The sequence below is a fragment of the Natator depressus genome, chromosome 8, assembly GCF_965152275.1.
Source record: "Natator depressus isolate rNatDep1 chromosome 8, rNatDep2.hap1, whole genome shotgun sequence".
Lineage (NCBI taxonomy): Eukaryota > Metazoa > Chordata > Testudines > Cheloniidae > Natator > Natator depressus.
Window position 1 is genome coordinate 65,510,527 of NC_134241.1, and position 27,302 is coordinate 65,537,828.

At 41.1% G+C, this 27,302-nt stretch overlaps 1 protein-coding gene across 1 annotated transcript; it reads left to right on the forward strand.

Moving 5' to 3' along the window:
• The first annotated feature begins 49 nt into the window (after nucleotides 1-49).
• Nucleotides 50-25,495, forward strand: HENMT1 (HEN methyltransferase 1). Its single transcript, XM_074962352.1, has 8 exons — nucleotides 50-104; nucleotides 7,239-7,266; nucleotides 8,682-8,811; nucleotides 11,180-11,292; nucleotides 14,209-14,343; nucleotides 14,859-15,041; nucleotides 21,756-21,933; nucleotides 22,952-25,495. Exons 1-8 carry the CDS (start codon nucleotides 50-52, stop codon nucleotides 23,384-23,386), a joined length of 1,257 nt encoding a protein of 418 aa, XP_074818453.1. The 3' UTR covers nucleotides 23,387-25,495.
• Nucleotides 25,496-27,302: the final 1,807 nt, after the last annotated feature.

The window sequence follows — 27,302 nt, forward strand, 5'->3', positions numbered from 1 at the left end:
TCTTCCGGGACCGACCGCGCGGCCGACCAATCGCACCCGCCCGGGCGCGATGGCCCCAGAAGACTTCGGTTGTGAGAGCGCTGGGATGGCGCCGTTTCCCTGTGGTGAGAGTTAGGGCCCCCCCTTCTGCTCCGGGAGACGAGTGACTCCCCGGGCCCCTAATTTTCGTAGCGGGCAGAGGATCCGTAAGGCAGAGCCTTTCCTCGCTACTTAGCCGTCTCTTTTTTTTTGGAACTGTGCAATAATTTCGTTTGCTTGAAACCAACTTGGCAGGAAACGATTTTATCCGGCCTAGTACGTGTCTCATGCCGCTTGGGCCTATCCCAAGAACAAACTAGCTGAAGAGCTATGAGCCCCTGGTTCTGGCACCAGTGGAGAGCATACGCTGAAGTGCAGGGCTACAAAAATGGGAAATAAATTCCCTCTTGGGGGGTTTAGGACATCATTCCATGAAAAGGCCTGCTAACCCAAACCTTTTAAGCTGAAAGCTTCCTGTTAGCAGCAGCCTCTAATAAATTAGGTCCACAAACTGGAATAGTGTAGCACATTTGGGAATTGCCAGCATAAAAATAGAAAATAACAGAAGCTAGTATAGAAGCAAAAATATATAAAACCTTGTGCCATGGGTGCTGTAACAGTTTTTATACTAGGGGTGCTGAAAGTCATTGAACAAAACTGTAAACCCTGTACATGATAGAAACCTCTTCAAACCAAAGAGTGCTGTTGCACCCCCAGCACCTCTAGTTGCAGCATCTATGTGTTGTGCTATATCTGAATGAACTGGGATACCAAGGTCTCATTTTTCAGAGTAACAGCCGTGTTAGTCTGTATTCGCAAAAAGAAAAGGAGTACTTGTGGCACCTTAGAGACTAACCAATTTATTTGACCATAAGCTTTCGTGAGCTACAGCTCACTTCATCGGATGCATACTGTGGAAAGTGTAGAAGATCTTTTTATACACACAAAGCGTGAAAAAATACCTCCCATCACCCCACTCTCCTGGTGGTAATAGCTTATCTAAAGTGATCACTCTCCTTACAATGTGTATGATAATCAAGGTGGGCCATTTCCAGCACAAATCCAGGGTTTAACAAGAACGTCTGGGGGGGGGGGGGTAGGAAAAAACAAGGGGAAATAGGTTACCTTGCATAATGACTTAGCCACTCCCAGTCTCTATTCAAGCCTAAGTTAATTGTATCCAATTTGCAAATGAATTCCAATTCAACACTGGAGTCTGGATTTGAAGTTTTTTTGTTGTAATATTGCAACTTTCATGTCTTTAATCGCGTGACCAGAGAGATTGAAGTGTTCTCCGACTGGTTTATGAATGTTATAATTCTTGATATCTGATTTGTGTCCATTTATTCTTTTACGTAGAGAATAAAAGAATAAATGTATACAATTAACTTAGGCTTGAATAGAGACTGGGAGTGGCTAAGTCATTATGCAAGGTAACAAAAAAAAAATCTACATTTGTAAGTTACACTTTCACAATAAAGACATTGCACTACAGTACTTGTATGAGGTGAATTGAAAAATACTATTTCTTTAATCATTTTTACAGTGCAAATATTTGTAATAAAAATAATAATGTAAAGTGAGAACTGTACACTTTGTATTCTGTGTTGTAATAGAAATCAATATATTTGAAAATGAAGAAAAACATCCAAAAATATTTAATACATTTCAATTGGTATTCTGTTGTTTAACAGTGCGATTAATCATGATTAATTTTTTTAATCGCAGTTAATATTTTTGAGTTAATCGCATGAGTTAACTGTGATTAATCGACAGCCCTATTAATAAGATAATTGCAAGGTTGTGCAGAGTGGGACAAAATAATTTGCATGATGTGTATACAGTGATGGTCTCTGCATTCATAAATTTCTGAGAAAAAAGATCTGGTATTCTCATGGAAAGGTCTATAAAGATATCTTTCCAACATGTGGTGGTCGTTAAAATGGTGAATTGTATGCTTGAATTTATTAATAAGGGGATAAAGGAGGTTGTAAATTTTATCTCTTCCCTTCCAGCTGACCAACAGCTTTTTCATTGCATTTAGGTTCACATAGGCTGTACTTTTAAGATATGAGGGGTGGTATGGTCCACGTTGGCTCCTTTTAAGACAGTTTTTTTATCTAATTTAAAATCATTTGCAGTCACCCCATTAGTCAGAGGCCTTCTTTTCAGAAATTCCCTTATGCATTTAATTATTTTTTGAACCAGACATCCTCCTTACTTCATTCCTTCTGGCCTTATAACTCATTATTTTCAAGGCCTTTCTTCTGCTTGCTAGTCCGGGCTTTTTTTTACAACACATTTATTTTTTTCATGAAACTTAAGCTAACTCTAATTCTTTAATTTCATATTTATTCTATACTCACCATTTTGCTTATGTTAATTGGCCAGGGAAAAAAATGTATACAAGGGACTTCCAGAATAATTTATTTTTCTGTCACGCTACACCTAATATGCATTAAGAAAAAAGAAAAGGAGTACTTGTGGCACCTTAGAGACTAACCAGTTTATTTGAGCATGAGCTTTCATGAGCTACAGCTCACTTCATCGGAGCTGTAGCTCACGAAAGCTTATGCTCACATAAATTGGTTAGTCTCTAAGGTGCCACAAGTCCTCCTTTTCTTTTTGCGAATACAGACTAACACAGCTGTTACTCTGAAACCTGAAGCATCTTATGGAATTCCAGTGACTTAGGCCATGTCTACACTGGCGAGCTTATCAAGCTATGCCACTGTACGATCGCTTGTGTAGCTGTTCTAAGATGGGAGAGATCCCTCCCATCAAGATAATTAAGCCACCTCCATCCAACGAGCGGTTGTAGCTATGTCGGCGGGAGACAGTGTGGACATAGTCTTAGACTTTCTTGATTCATGTGATATTTTGGCAAATTTTCCTACTTTAACTCAGAAATTTCTAGTTTTGACAGAATAGCTAAAATTGGGAATAAGTCTGAGTCTTCCTCCTTAGCTAGGATGGAGATGATTGAACAGAAAAATCCCTGCAGCATGCAAAATATGGGATTATGCTGATATCAAAAAAATCTATATTATAATTCAATTTGTTACTTTCTGTAGATTATGGTAGTTTAAAAGTTCTTAGAACAATTACACTTACCTTTAGATGCTATTAGAGTTGAATGAAGCAGGAGTACCCTGCCTGAAATTACTGATTATAATGTGTAAATAGCCTTATAATGAACAACCTCTTGGATGGCTGGATCTGCCACTGCATGACAGAAATAAAACAAAAATTTTAGATAACAGACTAAATCTGAGGAACTCTGCTTTTATGAAGTGAGGAACTAATTTAAATAAATTGTTTCCCCTCTTATCAGAAAAGGTTTTCAAAACTTGCAGATCAAGCATTCACTTTTGAATTCTTCAAAGCAAAACACTAAAGTTGAAAATTGCTGACAGCACTTCCTACTTCTTTCATTCTGACAATCTTCAAAGGTTCCCATCTCCACCTCTATACATACTACCTAATATTTAACAATCAAGAAAAATGTTTTCTTGTGATGACTTTTGTTTTGTAGGGGAGAAGTGACCTCAAAATTAGTAATTGTGGAGAAGGCCCCCTTTACAAAAATATCATTTTAGGTGTGTGGGTTCACTTTTCCCCTCTTCACAAATGCTATACTGACTCTTATATCCAGTGATGATTCTACCAGGCTATAATGAATCAAAACAGGAAATACAGAACCTTTGATCCAAATAATTCAAAGTGTTTTACAAATATTAATAAAATCTCACAGTACCTCCTTTGAGTTTCACAGCTAAATATGAGGTGGAACAGATTATTTAGCATAAAAGACAAAAACACCCTATCACCTGTGGGCAAACACTTTTCACAAAATGATCCCTCCATATCTGACCTCCCAGTCCTTGTCCTCAAGGCAATCCTGCACAACTAGGGTTGCCAACTGTCTAATCACACAAACCCAAACACCCTTGCCTTGCCCCTGTCATGCCCTTTCCTGAGGTCCTACCTCTGCCCCGCCCCTTCTCTGAGGCCCCGCCCTGCTCACTCCACTCCCCTCCCTCTGTCACTTGCTCTCCCCCACCCTCATTCACTTTCACCAGGCCAGAACAGAGGGTTGGGGGGCGGGAGGGGGTGCAGGCTCTGGGCTGGGGTCGAGGGGTTTGGAGTGTGGGAGGGGGCTCTGGGCTGAGTCTGGGGAAGGGGGTTGGAGTGCAGGTGGGAGTGTGGGGTGCAAGCTCTGGATGGAGTTTGGGTGCTGGAAGGGGCTCAGGGCTGGGGCTGGGGGTTGGGATGCGGGAGGGGGTGAGAGGTGCGGGCTCCAGCCGGGCGGCACTTACCTCAGGTGTCTCCCGGGTGGTGGTGCAGTGGGGCTAAGGCAGGCTCCCTGCCTGCCCTGGCCCTACGCCACTCCTGGAAGCAGTCGGTATGTCCCTGCGGCCCCGGGGTGGGGGGGAGGGAAACAGGACGGGACGGGGTCTCCGCGCACTGCCCCTGCCACTCTCATTGGCAGCAGTTCCCGACCAATGGGAGCTGCGGAGTCAGTGCTCTGGGTGGGGGCAGCACGTAGAGCCTCCCTGACCCTCCATGCCCAGGGGTCGCAGGGACGTGCCAGCCACTTCCGGGAGTGGCATGGGGCCAGGGCAGGCAGGGAGCCTGCCTTAGCCTTGCCGCGTCGCCGGACTTTTAGCGGCCTAAAGTCTCCCGGGTTGGCTTCAGCAGCCTCTGGGAGATGGAGCCTGATTCCGGGAGATTCCTAACGAAACCGGGAGGGTTGGCAACCCTATGCACAACACCTTCAAACAATTAGCGTGGGAGCTTAAATTAATCATTTTGCTACACATTAACAATATTGGTCTTAATAAATACCTTGGATTTGTGGTTTGTTACAACAACCTGTAACCCACTTACCTGTCTTTTTTGGCCTGTCTGCAGAGATGTAACAGGGCACTTCCCTTAGAATATATGTTAACTACTTATGCTAAACAATCTGTTCCACCTCCTATTTTGCTGTGACACTTTGAGTACTTTCCCAGGCCTGAAAAAGAGCTCTATGCATCTCAAAAACTTGTCTCTTTCACCAGTAGAAGTTGGTCCAATAGATTTCCTCACCCACCTTATCTCAGTTAATTACAAGACATGCAGAAACTATAACAACCTAAAAATGTGATATCCAAAAACTTTAAAAGTATGGACAGGGTCCCAACATTACTGACAACCATATTAAAAGATGTCTGTTCTAACTTCAAAACCATTTTATAATGAGGTAAGTAATTGATGGTCAAGCCATTTCCTGGGGATTGGTGACTAGACAGGAAGTCCCTGTGTGGATCTGAGCCTTGGTGACTGGCCCGTAATCCCAATGCATTTCTACAACAACCTACCTATTAAAAAACACTATTTTTAATTTTTGAATTAAAAATTCATACAAATTTTAACTTAGATTTTGTTTAAAAATGGACAAGTATATGTTAAAAGGATGCCATTAAATAATCACACTGCTGTCTGAGGGATGTTTAAAACCTACTATGGTTAAAAGTAATACAAAAATTACTACAACTAAAAGATATTACAAGGAAAAACATTTTCTCTATTGCTTTCAGTTTGCGTATTTGACAGCACTTTGGCCCTGATCTTGCAAGAAGAGCTATGCAGTCAGAGTAAACAAATGCAAAGGTCCAACCCCCAAAAGGAGCTTGCAGGATCCAGGTCCTTTACATGTAATCATTTTAACCAAAGTCAGTTTTCACTGTTTGTCCAGGTTTTTCATATAGCAACAGGAGAGAAAAGTTTTTAAAACAGAAAAAACAGTAAAATAAAAATTCACGGGATGCTTGAGCAGGTGTCTGACCTGAAACTAAGTTTAATTTGTATTTGGATGTTGACTAGAATTCAAGCTGATGCTGTTCCTAAAATCTCTCTCTCTCTCTCTCTCTCTCTCTCACACACACACACACACACACACACACACACACACACACACAAAGTCTACAAAATCTCACTCTTGTAGTTCATACTATGAAAAAGTTTGAACACAATATGTAAATAAATAGACTTTGCTAGTAGTAATTGCATTAATGCCAAGATGCTGTTTCCATTCTTACACCACTTTTTCACTTGCTCATAACTAGAGCCCTGCGTGGATACAAAATTTGTATCCACATCTGATTCATGATATGCAAAAATGGTCCACGGATATAAACCAGATGTCTGCAGATTTGCAGGACTCTAGATACAAAATTTGTATCTGCATCTGATCCGCGATTCACAAAAATGGTCCATGGATATCTGCATTCACTGGTGCATGTATCCATAGATACAAAGAAGGTATCTGCAGATTTGCAAGTCTCTGCTCATAACTTCTAAAAAAAAAAATCCTTTGGGGCTGAAACTTTCCAGACTGAAAAACAGATTTTGCTGAAAAAAAGTTTGAGCAAAACAGGCTCTGCTATTTTTATGTGATAAGTTAATTCTTGCTCTTTTCCCATGAATTCTAAAGTAAAATGTTGTGGCCATATAAGTAAAAAATGGCTGAAGCAAGAAACTTCAAACATGGCTTATTTTACAGTCCTTACTGAAGGAGACGGATTTGAGACCTGGCTCCAAAAGAGAGAAGAAGCCTCACTCTGGTTTTGGCTGAGTAATAGACCTAGTCTTTTAGGAGCTCATCAGCACCTGAGTGGTGACTTGGATTTGATAACTCATTCTTTCATTGCCAAATAAATCCCATGGTACTAGGCCTTACAAGTCCAGAATCTTTTAATCATGGGGCTGTGTTGAAGAAAGTGACAGCTGCTCAGTCGCTGTGCATTGGTGATCCTCCCTGACCTGCAGTAGGACTGCTTAATTCTTTTCACACTTCCCCCAGAGGGGAAAACCCTAATGTAAAGGAAATATGCAGGGTAAGGCTGGGACAGAAAGGACTGGGAGATGAGCCAGGCAGAGACAGAGGGTGGCTTTGGTTGGGGGTGGTCAAGGTGAGGAAGAGCGGGGAACAGACCAGTACTGGGGGCTAGGGAGAGACGAAGGGGCCCGGGGCATACAGAAAGCCTGGAGGGGGATTAGATTAGAGCCGATGTGCGGTAGCCAAGCCGAGGGGAGGGGGGAACTGGGTGTTCCGTGGGACGCAGAGGGGCGGGGCGTTCCGCTCTCTGCCACTTGCTAACCGTCCTCGCGTGAGCGGCTCCTCTAGAGCCCCTCGCTCTCTGCCTTCGTCGCCGCGCGGCCACGGGTCCTGTGAGGCATCTTACTCCGGCAGGGCGGCTGCAGGTATCCGTCAGTGGGGGGAGGAGAGGCTCCTGGGGCTGAGGCAGCGTGAAGAGCCCTAGGGTTTAGGAGTGGGGCAGGGATCGGTGCCGGGGTGGGGGGAAGCTCCCGAGGATCTGGAACTCAGCGAATGAGGTGTAGGGAAGGGCCCGAGGGTGCAGGGGCTGCAGAATGAGGTGGGGGCGTATCCTAGTATGTGGTGGGTGTTGTGAGTGTAGACTGAGGGGTGGGAGCCCAGGAATTTGGGGCTCCAGAGGAAGATGTGACATGAGTGGGGTTTTTTATTCCAAATTCAGTAGTTGGTGATACCACCAAAAACAGTCCTGTATTTCGCTTGGAATGGCTGGAAGATGCACTATTGCCAAGCCTGGGCATTGGCCCTGGAGCCTGGCCCATGGCACAAAGAGCTGTATTTCCCTTCATTTCTTGTATTTCTTGAGAGAGATCCTAAATCACATTTCTTTCAGTGATGAGACAGCCCTAGAAGGCTTTGAAGGCCATGTAAAGGCAAAATTGTCAGTAGCCTTGTCACAAACATGTTTGATAGCAATTCTTTCTAATTAGACCTGCCAGGGAGCTGTTCACCACAGATGCAAACTATGAGCATTGAACTAAAAAGACACCTATTCAAAAGACTTTGCACTGCCTAGCTTACCCTATTCCTGCTGACTTCATTCATAATTTATTATGCTATTAATATTATGAAACCCTTGTTTTTAGGTTTAGGAGGATATTTCTTTCCAAACATTTATTTGTTCAAGGATGTAACTTAAGTAATGGGGAAAATGCAGAGATTGGAAGTGCAGTAATGATTATCTTTCCAGTGAGACATTGCATTTTATTAGCAATGTAGTGTAAAATTTTACTGCGGGCACTGATTATATGCCTCTAATTTGTAATAAATCTAAAGCCAAGGGCTGACTGAACCTTTCATGTTATATAGGAACATTAATCACAAAAAACATTTCCTGTTATTTGCCACTTTACATAAAGTATATTGAGCCAAACAAATACACAAACAGTAAATATAAAACAAAGCAGTTGCAATAGCAAACGTATGAAAATGATATTTTAGGTCATTTTTTTTTGCAATTGGTTGAAAAATTAGCCAACCAGGCTACAGTGGATTGTGCTTGACACCTGTTCCTTCTTGCTCCCCCCATTTGGATGGACAAAGATAAGCTGTTGGGAAATGGCTGATTTGTATTATGACTGTGTAAAAGGTATTTTCATTGTCAAATATGGTGAAAGGGGTATAAAGCCTCATTTTGTTCCCATTGACATCAATAAGAATTTTGTCACTGACTTAATATGAAAACAGGATCACATCTATATTATGAATTGAATACCACAGAGAACAATAAACTGACGGAATTTGTTGTGAAAATATTTCAGAAATCTTTATTTTTAATTTTTAGTGTGGACAGTATGATGGATACAAATCTTCAAAAGGATGATCTCAGAGGAACAATTAAGTTCATACCTCCCCTGTACAAACAACGTTACCAGTTCATTAAAGATTTAGTGATTAAATACAAACCTAAGAAGGTTGGTATGTTTGTTTTTTCAGAGCTTACATTTTAAAAGATACAGTAAATGCTTCCACAAGACGTCTAGAAACAGGAAATACCAGTGTTGTGTGACTTCCAATGCCAAGAACCGGCACTTCAGGGAGTTTTGTTAAAGCTGAGTTACCTTGGCAAACTATTCTTGACAGCCATGTTTGGCTTTTTCCGGGCTCATATAACTAGTCAACTGAAGAAAAAACACTGGAACTCAAGTGTTTTTTAGGGCTTAAAACACACAAATAAAAGTATGTTTGCCTCTTGCTGGGCAGTGGGTGATTTTCTGAACATTTTATTGTTTTCTTTTAAAGGAAAAAAATATTTGAAAAGACTCTTTGAAGGGCTGAGTCCGAGCTCCTTCCCCTAAAGGTTTGTCTTCACTGCAATGTTAGCCCCTAACCCAACTCCTGTCCACACATAACTCAAGCTAGAGATTTTTAAGTGGTGCTTTAAACTCAAGGTAGCTTGTGGGGTTGAAACTCAAGTGCTGCTGATGCTTGCTAGTAATGCTGTGGGGATGCAGCAGCTCAAGTTACAACAACACAAAAGCAGTTAATCCAGTCACTCTGCCTATATGTCTACTGTGCAACTGGAAACATGACTCGCAAAGTGGGTAGAAAGACACGCACTAGCTTTGCTCAAGCTAGCACGCTAAAAAAAAAATGTGATGGATGTTGCAGCACACATGGCAGCTTGGGGTAGCCACCTGAGTCCAAGCTCCGCCAAGCTTGAATGGTTAGCCTGACCTGCCACCCATGTTGCAATGGCCATACTGCTATTTTAAGCATGCTAGCATGCTTAAATCTCCTTGCATTGGGAGGCACATTGCCAGCTGCAGTGTAGATGTACCCTGTGCTCCTAATCAAAATTACACAGTGGGTAATTATGTACAGTGTTGCTTAGCAGAGTGGTTGTTCTCACTTAAGTTAAGCTAACTGTTGCAATGAAGACAAGCCCTAGACATCTTTCAGTCTCTCTGTTTTGTAGTGCCAATATAGTGCCAAGCTCCTCTCTCTCAGTCACGCAAAAATGCACACTCACACAAAAGAAAGACATTAAAAATCTGGGATAGTGTTAGTATGCAATCATCTGCGCAAAAATAGAAGAGAATCCTGTTTTTTTTCCACTGGAAATTGAAGATGCCAAGGCACTTACTGTTTTAAAAAGATTTGAAGATGAAAAATGAAAAGTGCTAACTTTTTAATTTTCTAAATTTTGAAATAAAAAAAGTGTAGGGATCTAGGGTTAATCTCCATGTTCTCCCCAACATTGGGTCTCTGTGACACAGGTTTTAATGTCTCAGGGAATATGTGCGCTTTTGGCAGTTGTATAATGACATTTGTGTTTCTTATGTATTCACATTACCAATAGCTAATTTATTGCTTTATAAAGCACACTTTTCTGTTCCACTATATGAGATCATGACATTTTGATCTGGTTTTGAACAGGATCCGTTCAGTAGCTCTGTTGCATCTGTATCTATAAAACTTTAATGCTTCTGGCTTGGCAATGCAAAATTTTTATTTTTTTTTTTATTTTTTGGGGGTACATTAATTTAGTGTAAAAACTGGAGTTCTCTGTTTATCAACAGGTCAGATTTAGCCTGAATAGAAACAGTTTAGGCTTCCCCACATCAGCTGAGCTTCAGTGTGCTTCAGTCCTGATCCGAACAGAGTATTGGGATGTAGAGTGTTGTTTAGTTTGCATGCTCATCTTGTCCTTGAGATTACAGTGGATGCCCCCCACCCAAAAAAAAGCTGGATAAAGGCTACTAATTCATTGTTGATAGGGCCCTGCCTAGCTATCTGGATGGTGCTGGGCAGGTTCTTAACTTTATGCATTGTGAGTAGTCCCAATGAAAAAAATGGAGCTATTCATTGAGAAGAGTTAAGCATGTGCGGTGGTGCGGGAACCATTTTTATAGTGGGGCTACTGAAGGCTGAAACCATATATTTGGGTTGTTATTACTACTTCAGAACAGGGGGTGCAGGAGCACCCCTAGTTGCAGCACCTATGAGCATGTGTGTAAGTCTTTGCTGGCTCAGGATCTAAACTATTGCACATGAGTGAACCCTTATGCTCATGTGGAGCCCTATTAACTGCATAAAGGCCAACCTGTGGAGAACAGCTTGCAGGACTGAGGCCTAAATGTCCTTCTTTGTAAAGAATCTTTTCAATTCATGTACCGCTTGTAAAACTAAATTATAAAATTTCATAGAAATGCCATTCATTTAATTCCTATTTCATAAAAATTTTGTTTAATATCAATGCAGAACATATTTTGTGAGTCACACAAATAACTTAAGAATATGGGGTATTAAGATGCCGTTGTTTTCAAATCTACTTTATAGGTTGCAGACTTGGGATGTGCTGACTGTACACTACTCTGGATGCTGAAATTCTGCAAATGCATTGAGGTGCTAGCCGGGCTAGATATCAGGGAGAATGTGATGAAGGAGAAAATGTAAGATGCTTTTTGCATTATTTTTCTTAATAATTCAGTATTTGGTTCAGCCTAACAGCATGTTGCAGCGGTAGTTGTCAAGAGATTCAGCATAAAGATAATGTAAAGTTGTGAACTATTTGGTATGTAAAGATTGAGTATATTGGGAATTGGTATGGTGGTTTTGTAAAACTACTGGTATGCCACATGCTGTTGTTGGCATCAGATCTGTTTGTTTTTATGTGGCACCCATCACTACGGTTAGCTGAGCACTTCCCAAAATTGACAGTTGCATAAGTTATATTTTGCTCTCTTTTCCTGCCAATCAATATGGATTGGACTTTGTTTTTGTTTTTATTGTGGGAAGGTGAGGTTAAAGAAATGGGTTTTGTATTTTGCTGAGAAGGCACTGGGGTTTGTGGTTATGTGAGCTCTTTCAGGACTGAATTCCAAATTTATGCACCAGTTGGTGAAAAAGCTCTGTTTCCTGAACACAGAAGTTGAAGTTGAAAGTACCATTGCTCCAGTGATAGCTGCAGGATATAGATTGTACCACACACAACTTTTCTTGGTGGTTGTTATTTACCTGGGGTGAAGGAGCTTTACATTTTATTTTTTTATTACTGTATATGTTGTTTTATAATGTATAAACAAAATGTTTAAAAGGAAATTTACAAATGTCTTCAATAACCAATTTATTTTAGTTATTTTGTTTTTAAAGGAGGTTAATATGCATTCATAGTAACTTTCTTATTGGAAATGATAAGGATTTTTTTTCAATTTTGGTTTGGTTTTTGTAAGCATCTCAGTTTGCTATGTTTCTGGAACTCTATTGCCATCAGAGCTGACAATAGCATCTCTTATCTTCAAAGATATCTGGCAGCAAAGTCGGATTTTTGCAACCTTGGAGGACTATTGCTGAAGTCCAATTCCTCCTTTACTTTCTTGTCTTATTGTAGATAGTCATAGCAGGTGGCTGCTCATTTGCATTAGGTTTGTTTCTTTTCCTAACGGACAATAAGAGGCACTTCGTAGATTCCAAAAACACACCACATACTTTCATTTTTCAATTACTGGGTTCTGCCTATGTCCTGGTCAAACTGCCTTTGATGAAGGGAAGAAATCACAAGCTTTTTTTGGCCACTTTTTTTTTTTATGTCACATCAATTCACAAGAAATATGACAGGTTAACACAGAAAGAAGCAAAGAACTTCAGAGACAGTATATTAGTTGGAAACAAAGCTAGCTTCCTTCCCCCACACTTGAATAGGTTTGGTGTGAACTTAGCACTGTACTCTCCTGATTGGTGATGTAGTTTTCTCTTCAAGGTTGAGATTTGGCCCAGGGGTCCTCTTCTGCAGTGTACATGGTGAAAGACCCTTTAAAGTCAGGCCCATAAAAGAGCTCAGATTTTTTTTTTAATTTTTATTCTGTATCGGTTCTCAGTTGAGGCTTTATTACAGTCAAGGTTTCAGGCTCCAAATTTAACTTAAATGTTACTTTTTCTGTGTAGTTGTGAAGCTGAGGGTTCATCTGCCATTTTTTCCTGTATCAGTCAACTACTGCAGCAACCAGTGCCCATTTGTCAAATCCCCATTGTTCTGTGCAGTCCACACAGGACATTGTGGTTATGTTTTCATCTTTTTAATATCTCCAGGCTTCAGTGATTGGGTTATAAGGAACAATGTATGTAGAATCTTCATAATTTCAAAAGAAAAACAAAGTACAAATAAGTTTTGGGTTTAAAATCATTGAGGCGAAACATCTAAGCTGATTTTTTTTCCAGTCGGGGACTTATTGTTGGTCTCTTAGATTTTAAACATTATCATAATTTAAAGATGGAGCCTCAGCCTGTGTGCTTATTTATAGATTTCAATTAACTTTAGTCTTTACATAGTAGGTTTTTCTTTTGTTTGCTTCCTTTAAGACTTGGGTGTCTATTGACACACTCGGAAGATTATTGATTTATTGATATCTTTCTATGTAAGGGAGCACAGTGATTCCCATCTTAAGCAACTATCCAGGAGAACCTCAAAAATCATCTCCTAATAAAAATGGTCTTTAATTGAAGACTTCAGAACTGTACTGAAAACTGTTTTGTCTGTTAAGAGGTACTTATCCTCGGTAAAAAGTTAACTTAATGTTTTTTAGGACGATTGAGTCATATTAATGGGTCAGCACCAAACAATTACAAATGCGTACTTATTCTTTTGTCTTGCATGTTCCTGTACCTGTTTGTTGCTGAACATGCTCAACTCCCATTGAAATAAACAGGAGTTAAGCATGTACAGCTTCTTACAGGAGGCCCTTATTAAGGACAGACTCAGGACAAGAATCTTGTCCCAACCAGATCCTTCTTGTATTGTGTTACAAATTGAGTGAGGTTCCAGTTTACTCAGTACTTAAAAAAACCTCAGATTAGTTACTTGGATTGATTTTATTAAATAATTTGTTAGTCAGAGCGTAACACAAAGGTACATTGTCAAGTCTGTGAGAACTGCTCTTTGCAGCCTGATGATTAGCTTGACCTATTTGTCTGGTTCTAATTTTGCTTACAACTTGGCATATTTTATACAGGAATTGTTTACAGTTTCATTTTTTTAATTTCCTCTTTTTCACAGCCAGACTTATTTTTAGCATGTTTACAAACTTTCCAATAAATCTCCAACTGTATGATCAAACATCTGTTATTTACTTACTGTATTTTGCCAACCTAAATATCTGGTACTTGTTGGGGTTAGTGAAGAATATTGCTAACAATATTTATTCTTATTTAACAGTTCTTGAGGTGGTAATTTCTAGCAAGCTGGCATTTTTCTCCTCTTAGCACAACTACATAGCATATGGGTACACTTGCTCACATAGCCAAGCTAATAGGCTTTATAAGGATATAGAGTTTTTAGGTCAACAATTGTTTAATTTTGAATGTTTTCCTAGGCATAGGTTGTCTCCCCTTCCTGCTGATTACCTGCAACCAAGTGAAAGATCTCTAACTGTGACCCTGCATCATGGCTCAGTTGCTCATAAAGATCCTTGCATGCTTGGTTTTGACTTGGTAACGTGCATTGAATTGTGAGTATTAAGCTTACGTTCTCCAATTTTTCTTATCAAACACATTGTAAATATAAATATTCATAGAGCAGAATTCCATGTTTCATTCTGTTTTTCCTTTGCATCGTACTTTATAATGTGGCAAGACTCATTGAGGTCAGGAGGGTTGAAATTAGAGTTCAAAGCCTTTACTCTTAGCAAACTTGTTCAATCCTGTACATTTAACACTTTCATAATTCAAATGGAAGATTAGCGGGATGTGGCTGACCTTTCTAATGTGTGAAGGTAATCATATTTGGAACTTTGGGCAGTGCGTGTCGATGGAAGCGTGAAAAAAAGTATGAAAGAGGGAGAGATTATGAAAAATAGTAAAGAATCCCCTTGGACAACTTATATTTATTCTATTTGCAGCAGTGGTGTAATTTTAACCACATGACTGAAATATTAGGACATACATAGTTTAGTTGAATTGATTGTAGAGAAAGTCAAAGGACCCTGTAAGACTTTAAGGACCTATGTAATCCTATCTTTTTCAGAATAGAACACCTGGAAGCAGCAGAACTGGAAAAGTTTCCAGAAGTGGTATTTGGTTTTATGGCTCCAGCCATGATTGTAATCAGCACTCCAAACTCAGAATTTAATCCTTTGCTCCCAGGAGTGACACTGTTCAGACATTCAGACCATAAATTTGAATGGGACCAAACACAATTTCAGAGTTGGTGAGTTTGCTAGTTACTGTACATTACATTATTTGTACTCAAAACAGTAAAAAGCAATGGTAGAGATTTACTTTTTAAATACAGTTTATGTGTGAGGGTGGTTGTTTGTATGTATAATCTCTGTGTGGTTCTGTGATTGTTTCTGCCTGCCGTATAATTAATTTTGTTGGGTGTAAACCAATTAAGGTGGTGGGATATAATTGGTTAAATAATCATGTTACAGTAAAATGATTGGTTAAGGTATAAGTAAGCAGAACTCAAGTTTTACTATATAGTCTTTAGTCAATCAGGAATGGGGGGGAATTAGAATCTTATTTTGCTAAGGTGGGGAATGGGAACAAGGTCACAGGCAAGGCTCTGTGGCGTCAGAGCTAGGAAGGGGGACACTGAGGAAGGAAATTGGAATCATTTCTTGCTGGAAGTTCACCCCAATAAACATTGAATTGTTTGCACCTTCGGACTTCGGGTATTGCTGCTCTCTGTTCACGTGAGAAGGACCAGGCAACTGAGAGGGTGAACGGATAAGCCCTCTAACAGCAACTCCCCCCTTTCATCACGTTCAGTAAGGACAAAGTTTCACTGCACCTGCATCCCAAAAGGTTTCCCGCTTCCACCTAAACCAGCCATACATCTATCCACTTTTTTTCCTAAACCACACACCTCAAATAAGGAACAGCGACTTCACTCTCTTGATGTACATAGGATCCTGGCCTTTTATCTACAAAGGAAGAAGCCATCCTGGAAATCTCCCAGACTGTCATCATAGTAGAGAAAATTAAAGGGCAGGCCATCTCCACCCAGAGAATTTTGAAGTAGGTCTCAGGGTACATTATGCTCCCCTATCAGTTATCGGGATGGTCCCCACAGGTGGGATGCAGGCCCATTCCATGAGAGTACAAGTATCGACTACCGTCGTGCACCATGACTGCCCCCTGAGGACATATGGAAGGCAGCCTCATGGAGTTTGGTACACAGCTTTTCTTCTCATTATGCTCTGGTGCATGATTCGGCGATGGATGCCTTGTATGGCACAGCGGTCCTCTGTTCCACAGTTGTGTCATTTTCCTGCTTGTTAATTATCCTCAGTGGAATACAAGAGTGACCATCATTTGAAGAAGAAGGGGATGTTACTTACCTGTAACTGGAAGTTCTTGGAGATGTGTGGTCCCTGTCTGTATTCTAATCCCACCTTCTTTTCCCTTTGCTTCAGATCTGGTAGATCTATGGTGGAGAAGGAACTGAAGATATGGTCAGTCTGCCCCACCCTTTATCGCCTTGGGCGAAACCACGAGGCGGTGCAAGGGTGCATGCGCAGACTGACAGATGTTGCTACTTTGAAAAAGCTGATGTCAGAGTAACAGCCGTGTTAGTCTGTATTCGCAAAAAGAAAAGGAGTACTTGTGGCACCTTAGAGACTAACCAATTTATTTGAGCATAAGCTTTCGTGAGCTACAGCTCACTTCATCGGATGCATACTGTGGAAAGTGTAGAAGATCTTTTTATACACACAAAGCATGAAAAAATACCTCCCCCCACCCCACTCTCCTGCTGGTAATAGCTTATCTAAAGTGATCACTCTCCTTACAATGGTGACAATGTGATATATGTTCTGTGCAGTCCACATAGGACATTGTGGTTATGTTTTAATGTTTTAGACACGACAGTCTCTACGTAAAAGAATAAAGGGACACAAATCAGATGTCAAGAATTATAACATTCATAAACCAGTCGGAGAACATTTCAATCTCTCTGGTGACGCGATTACAGACATGAAAGTTGCGATATTACAACAAAAAAAGTTCAAATCCAGACTCCAGCGAGAGACTGCTGAATTGGAATTCATTTGCAAATTGGATACAATTAACTTAGCCACTCCCAGTCTCTATTCAAGTCTAAGTCATTATGCAAGGTAACCGATTTCCCCTTGTTTTTTCCTACCCCCCCCCCCCCAGACGTTCTTGTTAAACCCTGGATTTGTGCTGGAAATGGCCCACCTTGATTATCATACACATTGTAAGGAGAGTGATCACTTTAGATAAGCTATTACCAGCAGGAGAGTGGGGTGGGGGGAGGTATTTTTTCATGCTTTGTGTATATAAAAAGATCTTCTACACTTTCCACAGTATGCATCCGATGAAGTGAGCTGTAGCTCACGAAAGCTTATGGTCAAATAAATTGGTTAGTCTCTAAGGTGCCACAAGTACTCCTTTTCTTTTTGTTACCCTCACCTCGAGTGCGAGGGAGGCTTGCTTATGTTTAACTGGATATCATCTGCTTGACAGTACCAGCCTGTTAGTCACACATGCTCTCTCTTCTGGGGTTGTTATACCAATAAAAAGTAAAAACCAGCAGGATCTTATTAAAGGGGAAATGGCAAAATGCCACATTTATTGTGAATACAGAAAGAATCATAGTAAGCAGTTAGTTATATTTATTCACACATACTCACTCACTCACTCACTCACTCAGGTTCTGCAAGTTTGTTATCATAGTTACCAACCTTAGAGTTGCTCATGCCAAGCCACTGGCCAGGTGGCCTGGACATGAGGAGGGAGCAGGGCCTTGTCAGATGCTCATCTGATGCTCCTGGAAGTTGGTTTGCAGAATCAGACCCCAAAGTTCTCACTTTCTAGAGTCCATTTTTATAGGAATTTCTTCCTATGCAAGTCTATGGGAATTGCTTCATCATGCTGTTGCTGAATCAATCAGCAGATTTGGCACATTCCTGATGGCTCCGTGCTGCCAGATGTTATGTTGCTCTTTGGTTCTCCCATTCTTGAGGCTGTTGGGTGGATTCTAGTCTGCCCTCCGGGGGTCCTCTGGTTATTTCCACTTGACCCCTTCTTCAGCCGATGGACACTGGATTCTTAGGCTGGCACCTCCCTGATCATTCAGTTATTATCCACATCAAGCATCCATCAACATACATCCTCTATCTCTATTTTAATCACAATTGTTAACAAAGCGAGATGAATACAACAAAAGGGCGGGGTGTCTCTGGGTGCTGTTTCTATTGTTACAGAGTATTGCTTTGAGCGTCTCTCTGTGTGAGTAGTTGTTGTTACAAAGATTGCTTTGAGAACAGACTCTGTCTTAGAATGTTCTAACACAATTAGCAGCTTGCAAGTTTCACACACAGAGGGAGAGAAACAGTACCAAAAACCAAGAGATCTCTTAATTAGTAATAGCCTGGAATTTAAACTATGGGGAATCAAACTCATTTGTGATTTTAATACAGAACTTCTTTAATATGATCCAACAGGGTATGCCAGCCTTACATTGCCTTACAGGTTAATAATAGGTGTGACTCAGTCCCGGAGTCCCTTTGAAGCATTCCCCTGTAGTACCAGCCCCTTATCCACTGAACATTCACAGGAATACTAGGTCTGCTGTCCCCAAGGAAACAGTATACACAGCAACTTGTAGGATTCAACTCAGGATCAGCACCTAGTTTAATGGGTTTCAGAGTAGCAGCTGTGTTAGTCTGTATTCGCAAAAAGAAAAGGAGTACTTGTGGCACCTTAGAGACTAACCAATTTATTTGAGCATAAGCTTTCGTGAGCTACAGCTCACTTCATCGGATGCATTCCATGAAGTGAGCTGTAGCTCACAAAAGCTTATGCTCAAATAAATTGGTTAGTCTCTAAGGTGCCACAAGTACTCCTTTTCTTTTCACCTAGTTTAATATATTTATAGTGAAATCAAGGATAGGTTTATGACCCAAGATTCAAGAAATAGTAAGGATATTGGAAGCAAAAGGTTACATGTAAAACAAAATCATAACATGCTTTCTAGAGACTAAACTTAAATTAACAGGCTAATCTCCTGTCACCCCAAATGTCCTCTGAAGTATTTTAGTCAAGGATGGTTAAGATCCTATTTTCATGAATCTAAACACACTGCCCGTTTACTTCCTAAGTGCAGGAAGGTGAGGTGTCTTCTCTGTTCCCCAACTATAGTCCAGCAAACCTTTGAAGTGTAGTTCAAGATAAGGTTCTCTTCCCCCCATTGTGTGCTCTTTGTGGTTCATTTCATATCTTTCTGTTGATTTTGTATGTAAATGTGCCTCCATTGTGTTAGCTTACAGTGCTTAATTTACATGCCAACGGAGAGACAGAGGAATAAATGTCTTTTCTGTCAGGAAAACTGTTCGCCTCTGCTGTGTTACAGACACTAAGAACCTATTTTCAGTATGCACCTATAACTCCTTACATAATATTTGTACCTACATTTCACAACAATATGAACGACTTGTGTGACCCTAGCTTTCATTTAAGGGCTCAGGTGACCTTTTTTGGTAAACCAGAATGTACATACTAGAATTAGGATATTCCTGTAACTCCCTTGCCAGTTGGCATTGAGGAGTTCTTATGTCACAACATCTGTCTTGTTTTTGGTGTAATAAATATAGGAAAATTTTGTGGTGTGAATCTTGCATTCCTGATCTTCTGTGGCAGAGAATTCTACAGCTGGGTGCTTTGTCTCCAGTGAGCTGCTTCTTAGGTCTGCCAGTTTTATCATACGTATTGGTTCTTGGAATAGTGCAGAGGAAGAGAGGTGGCCCTTTTAGATCTCTTTCTCACCTTAATATGATCCCCATGCACACTGTTATGGACCTGAGATGCCTCCGTTCTCCTCATCTATATAATAAGATTCCAAGACTGCCACTCTGAAGCCTTACTATGTCTGTAGAGTCAGTGAGAAGTGACGGGAAACGCTATAAGCATGCTTGCAGCTTTTTTTCTTTGCATCACACTGACTTAACGTTCTGTGCTTCTCTTTTTGTTCAGAATATCACCAGGTTGGTTTCGCAACCTGTTACTGTCCAGTTTTTAAGTTCTTAGCCATTTTGACTTAACAAATTACATCTATTAGACAGCAAGGCATGTATCTGTGCCATGCCAAGAGTCCCTAGAAGACCATTATGATATCAGGGTAACTAAACAAATCACCACCCCTCCTCTACAGCTATATTGCATGTAGAAGTTTAATTGGTTGTATAAGGGAGACTGCACAGAAGATGGAGACATGACCCAACTGCCAGTTTTTCAAGCCCACCCACACAGCAACACAACCAGCACACACAATAACCTTAAGCACACACAGCTCCTCACTGCAGCATACATCCCTCATTCACTACATGTACAAATCAACACAAATCTCCCAGCACATCTCCCTCAGACACAAATCAATGCAACCACCTACACAAAAACACAGCCACCATACACAGTAGCCCCAAACACACACAGTCCCTCACCACAGCACATACCCTTTATTTACATTACACAAATAAATACAAATTTTGCAGTATAACACAACCACCCACACAACAACATAACCAGCACACTCTAACCCCAAACATCACTCTGAAGCCTAGAATGTTGAGTAAGTATGATGCAAGGAAGCAGCTGCAAGCATGACTCTAAAGATTCTTTTGTTTAGAATATCACCAGGTTCAATAATCACTGGGATTCATGGTCTGGTACCATCCAAATTTTAAGTTCTCAACCATTTTGACTTCATAAATTACACCTCTGCAACAGCATGGGTTTTCAGATACTAGTAAAGCTATACTGGGTCTGCAGACTTCCAGATTCAAGCATATATTTCTATCATTTAGCCAGTATTGTCTTTTTTAAATGCACTCGTCTCAAAAGATAATAGTGTGATTAAATTCTGAAAACTTGACAAAGTACAAGAAGCTGATGTATTACACAAGCTGTTGTATTTTTATTCATTCTGTCTGCTCTGTTAAGAAAGAGAGAGGGTATAATAATGAATATGTATATTTTCCAGCAGATGCTTGCGAAATATTAAAGGAATTTTGGTTTATTTAAAAATACAGCGATAACAATTTAATCCGGGGGTGGGTGAACTTTTTGGCCCAAGGGCCACATCTGGGTGGGGAAATTGCATGCAGGGCCATGAATATAGGGCTGGGGCAGGGGGTTGGGGTGTGGGAGGCAGTGCGGGGTGTGGGAGGGGGTGCAGTGTACAGGAAGGGGCTCAGGGCAAGGGGTTGGGGTGCGGGAGGAGTGCGGGGTGTACGAGGAGGCTCAGGGCAGGGGGCTGGGGCACAGGAGGGGGTGCGGAGTGCGGGAGGGGGCTCAGGGAAGGGGTTGGGGTGCAGGGAGGGGTGTGGAGTGCAGGAGGGGGTTCAGGGCTGGGGGCTCAGAGCAGGGGGTTGAGGTGCAGGAGGGGTGAGGCAGGAGGCTCAAGGCAGAGGGTTGGGGTGCGGGCTCCGGCCCAGTGCCACTTACCTTGAGCGGCTCTGGGTGGCAGCAGTGGGGCTCAGGCAGGCTGCCTGCCCTGGCCCCGTGCCGCTCCCGGAACTGGCCGGCACCACGTCCCTGCGGCCCCTGGGGTGGGGCGGGGCGGTCAGAGGGCTCCGCACGCTGCCCTTGCCTTCAGGCACTGCTCCCCCCGCAGCTCCCATTGGCCGGGAACAGGGAACCACGAGCTGTAGGGCCGTAGTTTGCCTACCCCGATTTAATCTTATTTCACAGTACTACAGAATAAGGCTCTGATCCTGCCAATGCTTATGTATTGCCTAACTTTGAGCCCATGAGTAGTTGAAATAAATATTCCTGAAATTAAACAAGTGCATAAGAGCTAGCAGGATCGGGGTCTTATTTCTTGTACTGTCGTTCATATTTCTTCGTCATGTTAAAAATATGACCATTCAATGTAATAAGATTAAATTATTTTTCTTAGGGCAATAGATGCAGCTACTCGCTATGATTATACAGTTGAATTTACTGGACTTGGAACCCCACCACCTGGAAGTGAGGATGTTGGATTTTGTACTCAAATAGGTGTGTTTGTGAGAAAATATCCAAAGAGTGGTGAAACTATTAACTCTGAGAAACACACAGAACATGCTTACAAAACTGTAAGTATCTCCTGCTCTCCCTCTACATATCCATTTAGTTTACTTTGTATAGGGATCAATAAATAACAAAAAGGGACAGTTTTGAGAGACAGAATCATAAGGGTTATGTGTATACCAGAGTTGACTATTGCTACATGCTACAGTAGCTCAGCTGCAGTGCTTCCGCGTAGATACTGCCTATGCCAACGGGAGGAGTTCACAGTCCTGAGACATAGCTATGTTGATGTAAGTTCCCAGTGTAGACCAGCTCAGACTCAAGAGCATTGAGAAAAGAATAAGCCTGTGATTATGTTTTTAAAAATACCAATACCTTAGCTCTCCCCTCCAGGAGCGGGGTGGGGGGGGGGAAGGGGGGTAGCCCAGAGGCTTCTTGCCTGTGTCAGGGAGATCCGTGCCTAGAATCTGGTCAGCTGCCATGGTCCTGGCAGGGAGTTGGACCCTGGGAGGCAGTAGGGCTCCCAGCAGGTAGTGGGAAGCCCAGGCAGCAGACCAAGCCGGGAGTCTAGGTGGCAACCCACCTTGGAGTGGAGACAGGGTAGCACCCTGGCTTGGGAGCCAGCTTTCTTGTCAATTTCACAACTCCAGCCCATGAAATTGACAATTATGACACCCAACAGTGGATGTAAGGAATGCAGTGGCTACACAGATACTGCATCACCCTCCTTATAATGATATAAGCCCTATGCCTCTTGTTGAGGTTGTTTTAGTAGTCGGCGTAGCAGGTGAGTTACATTGGCGGAAGAAGCATTTCAGTGTGTACCACCGCTGTTTTATTGACAAAAGCTGACTTTTTTGTAGTGTAGACAAGGCCCAACTCTGTTACTGTCTGCCTTCTGCTTGTCTCTCTCACACACTCTTATCCAAAACAGTACTCAGCAATGCCGCCCACCCCTAGAGTTCAAATTATTGAGTGGCCTTTGTTTTGGGCAGTGACGTTTGTGTGCTTTGTTTTAGAGACTTATGTTGTTTCTGGGCCTGTCATAAAGTTAAATATTTTGGGTTTTTGCACATTGTAAAGGTTTTCAAGGCAGTGTACCCAAGTCTTAAAGATGAAAAGTACCTGCAGAATGCAGTGGTCAGTGAAGTTATTTTTGGAGCAGACATCATTAAAAGAAGACTACTGGGCGATTTCAAGTCCAAGGGTAAGGCGCCTAGTGATGGCCTTGAGATGAAACTCAAATTTCAGCCATGTAAATATTTCATGAGGTGTTCAAAGAACCTTTCTCTAGCTGAAACTGAAAAACTTGCTGCTGATAGAAGCATGGAGCCATTCATTGACGAAAACACAGTCTATATACCTCTGGCAAAAATCTTTTCTATTCCCAAAGTGAATCAACTTTGTGGCACCTTTGAGAAGTTAAGCAAGCTTATTGCTGGCAAAGTAGCACTGAGCAATGATGGTTCTGCTGTGATAGTCACTATCGAATATGAAAATGAGGAACAAGAGAATTAGAAAATCCTTCAAACTGTGGTGACAAAGAAAACATTTTTAGTAGATTCATGCTGATGTTATTTCTATATAGTGACTAGAGTTACAGCACTCATATTTTTTTAGCTTTAAATATTTCCATCGGGACCTAGAATTTTTGCTGTATGGCTCTTGTTAAAAGCAGCACAACTCTTTAAGGATTATTGGGCAGATTTTCAAAGGCACAAAAGGGAGCAGTTAGGCATCCAACTGCCATTGAAGGGCAATAGTTTATTTCGCCATGTTTTGTTTGCTTTCCCCTTATTTAGCTCTCAAGTATCATAATTACTCTTTTAGGTATGTTGGGAGTGTATATATACAGATTTCACTAGCTGTGAGTGAGTCCCCCAAGACTAGTCATGTGAATGGTGATGTAGATAGGTTTCACATATTGATTCCAATGCTAAAACCTAGACAACAGTTCTAATTATATCATATGTCAGCTATAAAACAAGTTGTTGGGTAAGGAGGACCAAAATGTTAATGTTTTTGGTAAAACTTATCTACTTTTTTTTTTTTTTTTGCTTGTAAGTTAATTTTATTTTTTTGGTTGAAAGGGTGAATGTGAAGACAAGAGAAATGGAAATTCAGAAAGCCTATCTTATCGATCACTGTATAGTGTAGCTGGAAGAGAAATAAAAGCAGCAGGTAGAAGACATGTAGCAGGATGCGGGGAAGAGGGGGGGAAAAAAGCATAAATTTGGACTAAATACAGAAGTAAAAATATTCCTGTAGGATCAGCCACTAATGGAGAGATGGACATAGCTATTGTACCAGTTCTTGTATGTTTTCTTTCTCCTTCCCTTTTTTGGTCATCTTACTGTAACAGCACTGATCTCATGGACATAACTTCATGGAAACATAGGGATATGTCCTCCTCTGGACCTGTGCAATGCCCATTGACGTGAGAGTCTCACACCTCTAGGTGGTGTTTATTAACAAAAAACACTTTTGATGGATGTCATTGCAACCCAGAGCACAGTGTCAGTCTTGGAGAAAGTTAAATGCTTCTTCCAAGTTAATGGGAAAAATGGTACTGCTAGTTAGTGGTGGCAGAAGACGTTCAATGAGAATAATCTGATGGGAAAGTTGCAGGAATTAACATGTAAAAGTACTGTACTACTAAATAAAATGTGTTCCCACAGTTTTGTGTTAAATATCTGACTTGTTTAAAAATCTTTAATAAAATATAATATCTGCTTTAAGGAAAAATTACCCTCAAAGTAATAAGTAATTGTTCCCTAAAACTACATGCTAGTCCTAAATACTCTCAATAGAAATAGAAGGCTGTGCAATACCAGTGATAGTGGAGCTGTGTGATTTAGGCCAAGGAGATGATTCTATTAGAAAGAGCGGGCCGACCTGCCTTAGGCAAGGATATATCACACACATAAATGTGTAGTAAACAAACCACTGACTATTAATCTCTAAGAACTAAAACTGTTATGTATGCACAAGGATAGCATGTTCACACACGTTGCAAAATTTTCCCCTCAGTTTATCCTTTGTCCAAGATAAGTAATATTTTTGATGTGACTAGGTCAAGGCACATGGTTTTCTTTTGTTAATATCTGATAATTGTACATGAGAAACATTTTAGCATTTAACTAGTGAACAGGCCTCACTCCTTGGATGCTCCCATTGATGTCACTGGCAGATTTGGGGGGGGCAAATGCTGCAGGATCAGGCCTAATGTTTGTGAGATATTTATAAAAATGTAAAGCAGTTCTGTATAAAGGCTAACTAGTGTCGTAGAGGATGACAGAGAATGGCCTTTGCTCCACCTTCAGAATCTGTGGGTAGGGAGGCTTCTGCCTCTTTTGGCCCTCCTTCAACTCTCAAATCATTCATGGTGAAAGTCCAGACAGAAAGGGGGGCAGTAACTTAGAGCAGAGGGATAGGTCAGGATCTAAGTCGGATGAGACGAACGCTCTGAAAGAGACTAATGTATTGAAGCATTCCACCTCCCTCCAAATGCTTTTATAACTTCTTGATACTTTTACTTTGTTTTGTGTGGAATTTTTCTATCACTGTTAAACAGCTATGCTTACTAAATGTTAACTTGTAATCAAAACTATTTAGAACTATTTCCTCGGTGGTTTTTCGTTTGTTTTTTTTGGCTGTACAGTTAATTTGTAAAATGCCTGAAACGTTACACTTGTGAAATTCAAAGCTTGTAAATAAACTGTTCTTTGGCTAATAATGAGCCTAACTATTTAATTACTGCAGAGTTGAGAACCATTAGCTTAGCCATTTTTTGAAGATATCCCTGCAACTCAGAGGTGGGAGGCACTCTGTCTGTTAGGGTTTTTTATCCCGTCCCCCCCCTCCTCCTTTCTTTCCCACTCTGTTTTTTCTTGTTGGTATTTCTTTATTTAGTGTACTTTGTGGCCTGGTCATTTAAAATAAGGAACAGGTGGTTCTGGCAGAATTGGAACAATATTTGCCTTGAATATGTCACATTACATCTAATTATAGGGGTGCCCATAGAAACACCATTACTCTTCTTGGAAAGATCAGACCCCTAACATTTTGTTCTGTAAACCCAGTTGGAAATTGGTCAGTGTGAATATTGGGTTGGCTGCCTTTATCCCAAAGTATTTATAATATCCTCCAAAAAACTCCACTTCCACATAGCAGGATTGATTAGTTTTTCCTTCTATAATCTTGGACTTTTAGGAATAGTACTGGATGTTAGCATCTTAAAGGGAGAAGAAAGAATCCAAAAATAAATAAATTTGTGTTTCTGTGGTGCCTTTCATAGGAAGACCTCAAACTACCTCATTAATATTAAGACATATAAATCCCAGTGAGGGAGATAGGTAGGTAAGCTTCTTTGTAAAAAAAGGTGTTCAGTCATGGTGAAGTCATGTGACTTGCCCAAGCTATTACAGCAAATCAGTGATAGAGCCGTGGCTTAGGCTATGTCTGCAATACCACTTATGTAACTGTGGGGTGTAATACATCACTCAGGTGGCTGGCTTAAGTTACACTGGTGTAAGCATAGGTGTGGACTGTGCTGTGTTGGCAAGAGAGCTTCTCCCTCCGACAATGCTACCGCTGCTCGTTCATCATCATCACATTCCTATTACGCCTCTGGCGTTTAGTGCAGCGATGAAGCATCTTCACTCCTGTCTGTTTTTGGCAAGTCTTTCAGTGGTTTCCCAGCTGTGCCCCAGGTTTTTCAGCTCAGCTTCCACAGCTCTTCACCATCTTGTTTTCGGCCTCATTTTCGCTTACCTTCAGGTGTCCATCTTATTGCTACTCTGGTGATGGAATCAGTTTCCATCCGAAGCACATGACTGATCCATCCCCAGCGCCTCCTGGCAGTGATGGTGCTCAGATCGTCTTGGCTGCACTGTGTCAATAGATCTTGGTTTGAGATTGTTCTAAGCCAAAGGATAGAGGATTTTTCTGAGGCAGGTTGTATGGAATGAAGACAGTTTGGACATGTCCTACTCTCTCATTCCCCAGCATTTTACACTATAAAGTAGTGTTGAAAGCATGCAGCTCTGATAAATCTTGAGTTTGGTTTTGATGTTGTATTTTGATGATTTCCAGATTGTATTTAAACTCCTGAAGGTGTTTCTGGCTTTACTGATTTTCTTCCGGATGTCCTGGCTTGTTCCACCGTCCTGGCTGATGGTGCTGCCCAAGTACGTGAATGTTTCTACATTGGTGAGAACATCCTCTACGTGTATTGGTGATGGTGAGGCAATATTAAAGGTCATGATATTGGTCTTATTGCACTTGATTTTCTGTCCAATTTGCTGGCAGAATGCATTGAGTCGAGTTTTTTTTTCCTTGTATGTGGTGTTGGGTATGTGATAGGAGAGTGACATCATCTGGGAAGTCCAGGTCTTCAAGGGATGAGAAGAGTGTCCATTTAATGCCTCTTGGC

Coding starts and splice junctions, on each gene's coding strand:
- HENMT1 (XM_074962352.1), top strand. CDS start 50: ATGGCCCCAGAAGACTTCGGTTGTGAGAGCGCTGGGATGGCGCCGTTT. Junction 105..7,238: donor GATGGCGCCGTTTCCCTGTG/GTGAGAGTTAGG, acceptor GGGTCCTGTGAG/GCATCTTACTCCGGCAGGGC. Junction 21,934..22,951: donor CAGAACATGCTTACAAAACT/GTAAGTATCTCC, acceptor CACATTGTAAAG/GTTTTCAAGGCAGTGTACCC.